Consider the following 4,204-nt stretch of genomic DNA (forward strand, 5'->3'; position numbering starts at 1 on the left):
TAGATTTTGGTGCAAGTATTTTCTAAACTACAATACAGCAAGCTATTCCCTAGACTGATCAACTTTGTAGGCAAAACAAAGTAAAGAAAAAAAATTAAGTCATCATGTCTGATGTACCTTTTTTGATGTACAATTTATTTCTGCATATCTTTCATTATGCAGATTAAATTGTAGTTTTTGTGTTTTATTCATAGATTGTTAATGTTTATGATGTCGGGGAGTGGTGGCCTAGTGGTTAGAGCATTCTGCTTTGGGTTCAACTCCCACAGACGTCCACAGATTGGACGTCTTAAAACCCCACTGCTCCCCAAGGGGATGGGTTGAATGCAGAACTGAATTTCTCCAGTGTGAGATCAATACAGTTAAATTGTTGTTATTATTATAATTAAAACCCTGTAAATTTGGCTCATGTAGCAGAAAAAAGCTCCACACCACTGGCTTCAGCTAACATGTTTAACATCCAAGCATATATCAGTTTTCTTCCACACTGAAAGATAGTGGTTTGTTTTGGGGTTTTTAGTTTGCCACCATAGGACCTGAATTCCTGCATCCAACCATGAATGCATTTGCAGACCACACTTCAATTAAGTTAAAGATGAAGCCAGCTTGGTCAAAAGTGGGTCAAAAGGTCAAACACAGGAGCAAATCTACAACGGAATGGTTAAATAAAAAAATAAATAAAAAAAATCACATTTCTCATTTTATGCATTTTATGACCTCATCTTGAGAAAAATAAACCTTTCAGCTAAAAGAGGCTGCCTGGTCTTTTTTGTCACTTCTTCTACGGCTGTCTGAGGGATTCCATCAGAAGCCCACCAAACTTGGCCACATCACATTTAACCATGACCCTCACAGTGTGGCTCTTGTTTAGGGAGTTTGTTCGATCTAGCACCAACATGCCACGAGTCATGGAGCCCTGCACCTCCGCGCGCACGGGGCACTCGATGCTCTCCAGCACTATGCTGCTGTCAATACAGGCCGCCATGGCGTAGGCGTCATAAGAGACAAAGCCAGGCCCAAAGTACACGTCTCTCTTAATCTTCATGGTCTCTTTGGAGTAGGCCCGACACTTTGATGTTATCATCTTCATGAAGCGGGCTGCAGGGGCATCCTGATTGATCAGCTCCTCAAAGAACTCCTGTAGAAGTGTGCAAATAAGTGCAAAACCTCAATGCTTTTCATTGGGAATAAATGGAGAAGTGCAACGCACTGCAAAAGCGGCATACCCAAGTCAGGGCGTTCCTGCATGAGTACTCCCATGTGGCGAGGTAGGTGGGGCAGAGGAATTCTTCTAGAACAACGTAAGCAGATTCTGGATCCGACGCAAAGTTAAACTCTGCACAAAGGGTCACGTTCCCCTTTCCTGTAACAACAAAAACAAACCGTTCAAGGCTGCTGGGCCTCGCGTAGGAACTCTTCAAATCCCATTTGACTACCTTCCATGTTGCCGCCCATGATGAAGAGGTCTCTGAGCTTTTGGGAGAAGCATGGATCCAGCTTGACAGCCAGCGCCAGATTGGTGAGCGGGCCGAGGGCCACCAAGGAGACCTGTAGGAAGAAATGGTTATGGAGCACCAGAGCATCCACCCCCCCACATGAAAAATAAAAAACCTGGAACCTGTTTACCTGCTTTTCATGTTCAGACACCAGCCTAATCAAAGCATTGACTGCGTGCTCCGGTTGGATTTTCTCCTTCCACTGAGGGTCTTGGTCCTTTATCACATCCCCAAGTCCATCACCTCCAAAGTGGTCGCTGAATAGATTACTGAATCCTACAAGGGGACCAGCAGAGCCTTGAAACACCGGAATCTGCAGGAAACAGGAGTCATTACAGTATTTTTATAGAGAGGAAAACTTTTATTAATAACTGTCACTTTATAACATGTTCAATTTTGTTATATTTCTGAACAAATCACGATACAACGATCCAGAGAACTCTATATATGATCCCTCTGCCCCATATTAAGAGTTCAACGCATCGGTTCGGTCGAAGAGACGCACCTCCTGGCGCTCACAGACGGAGAGAACCCGCAAAACGTTCTGACACACGTTTTCTACCGCCGCGTTCCCGAACACACAGGTCACGGCCAGGACCTCCAGGTTGGACGCCGCCAAGGCCATCATTATGGCCTGAGCGTCATCTATGCCACAGTCTGTGTCGATGATCACCAGCTTCTTGGTCATGGTTTCGCCGCCTTAATGTCCTGCACACAACAAGACTATCTGTGTTATTTTCAAAGTCATCGATTCAAAATATGGGAAGACATAGAAAATCTGTTTTCTTTTTTTAATGCAAAGAAATCTTATGAGCTACGGCTTCATAAAGGCATTTTTATAGGCTCATAGTTTTTTGACAAACCTGTTCTAGAGACAAACATAGCCCTCCAGTAAGGTTGTATTAATTTGTTAAAAACGGTTAATATCTCACCAGCAAAGAGCCAGATTATCATTTACACAAAGGAGAGGGGAAGCAACCAAAGAGCTTCCTGCTGTGAAACACATACTGAGAGCTGAACAACTAAAGTCCTTCCAGTTAACTGCCTGTTAGGGAAGTCAGGCAGAGAACAAACCTGTAAAACATTGATCACCTAAAACTAAAAACTGTATTTTCATCTCTGCTTCTCGTTTTGTTGAAGCCAGTTAGTCTGACCAGAAAAGCTTTACACGTTTCTTTACTTTAATGGGCTGCTATGGCTTTTGGAAGAGTGAATAATAATAATCATGATAATAGATATTATTTTTATTCCACTTTTCATTAGCAGACTTTCAATGTGATTGCAGGAGTAAAAAGCTGTCCATTGGCTGCTGCAGAGAAATATCAGTCCTCCATGATTCTGTGTCTTGTCCTACAAAACTTAAGCTGGTTGGCGTAATTAGAGCAAAAGGAATGCACTGAATAAAATCTAAATCTCGATAAGTCATTTTTTCTTAAAATAAGGGTATTCGTTCTTGGATTGAGGAGGTAAAAGACACATCTTGCCAATGGAAGACAATTTACACTTAAAATGAGAAAAAAACAATTTCATTGTCTTTTTTTCAAGTGCATATTATCTAATTATCTTATTTTAAGAGTAAAATTACTCATTCCATTGGCAAACCATCTCATTTTCCTACTCAAATTAAGGTTCAATACACTTACTTTAAGAAATTTTTACTTAATTTTAGATTGTTTTTCCAGTGTGCGTTCTAGATGCGATCAGGACACATAAAGCTCCAGATGACAGCCTTCATAAGGTAAAGTTTACCACAGTTTTAAATGTTTACTATGATATCAGATATTACTTTATTTAAACATAAAAAAATCCATATAAATTAAGGAAAACATAATACAGTGTCACATATGAGAAAATAAATAAAATTATTCACATCCCTTCAAATGTTTCACATTTTGTCACATTTTACTCATAAATACCAAATATTTCATTACGTAACAGTTTTTTAAGCTTATATTTAGTCCTACTTACTTTGACACCCCTAAAGAAAAACCTTGTTCAACCAAATGCTGACTGAGCTATTTGCAAAGATTAGGATGTAAAAATCAGACACTTTAAAAGCTCACTTTTATTTATTTATTTTTTGTTAAAATAAACTGGAAAAAGGGAGTTTAGTCTTCCAGAACAAACATGCAGCGCTTAATGTTGGACTATCCCATACAACTCCAATAATAAACATTGTATGTTGTGATTGTCATCTAAGAGATAAAAAAAGGGAAAAACATCAGACAGGAGCCCGAGGTTTCCTGTATTTTATTGTGTAAACAGCATAATCCTGTCTACCCAGAACAGCTCTACCTGTGCTGTAACTTTTTAATTCCTAAAATGTTCCTGTTTGTTTAAAGTGCCTCAACAAAGCCTTATAATTTTTCCCTTTTTTTTACATTACTCCAAACAATATCAAATGTAAACATAGGCTAACTTACCTTTTTCCTGAGAAGTTTAAACACCCACTGGAATTCACTCTTGTGATTGGTTTAAAAATGCAGAACCATTTCATTACAGTAGAAGAGGGGGGTAGAGATACCGAGTTAGTACAAAATACCGCTTACTTTATTTTTAACACTTTGAAATTGATGTTTTTAAACTAAGTCTTTATTCAAATTTTAATTCAAGACACTTATATACATATTTTTATATATAATTTAAGGTTTCCTCTACATATATCTGTTTGTTTCCCCTCGTAATTTGACCTGAATGGTACAGTCCAG

The 4,204-nt window shown here is 38.9% G+C and overlaps 1 protein-coding gene across 2 annotated transcripts; it reads right to left on the reverse strand.

Annotated features, from left to right (window-relative positions):
• Positions 1-779: 779 nt before the first annotated feature.
• Positions 780-4,057, reverse strand: si:ch211-201h21.5 (uncharacterized protein LOC555526 homolog). 2 transcript variants are annotated; one of them, XM_038303767.1, is made up of 6 exons: positions 3,920-4,057; positions 2,002-2,204; positions 1,627-1,809; positions 1,437-1,548; positions 1,227-1,363; positions 782-1,138 (listed from the first exon to the last, which is right to left on the reverse strand). In XM_038303767.1, the coding sequence occupies exons 2-6, from the start codon at positions 2,182-2,184 to the stop codon at positions 782-784; spliced, it is 972 nt and encodes a 323-aa protein (XP_038159695.1). In that variant the 5' UTR covers positions 2,185-2,204; positions 3,920-4,057. The 2 variants fall into 2 exon arrangements, with proteins under 2 accessions (XP_038159703.1, XP_038159695.1); XM_038303775.1 differs by lacking the exon at positions 3,920-4,057 and having other exon boundaries at positions 780-1,138; positions 2,002-2,184.
• Positions 4,058-4,204: the final 147 nt, after the last annotated feature.

The sequence above is a fragment of the Cyprinodon tularosa genome, unplaced genomic scaffold, assembly GCF_016077235.1.
Source record: "Cyprinodon tularosa strain WSP-4 unplaced genomic scaffold, ASM1607723v1 ctg114, whole genome shotgun sequence".
NCBI classification, from domain to species: domain Eukaryota; kingdom Metazoa; phylum Chordata; class Actinopteri; order Cyprinodontiformes; family Cyprinodontidae; genus Cyprinodon; species Cyprinodon tularosa.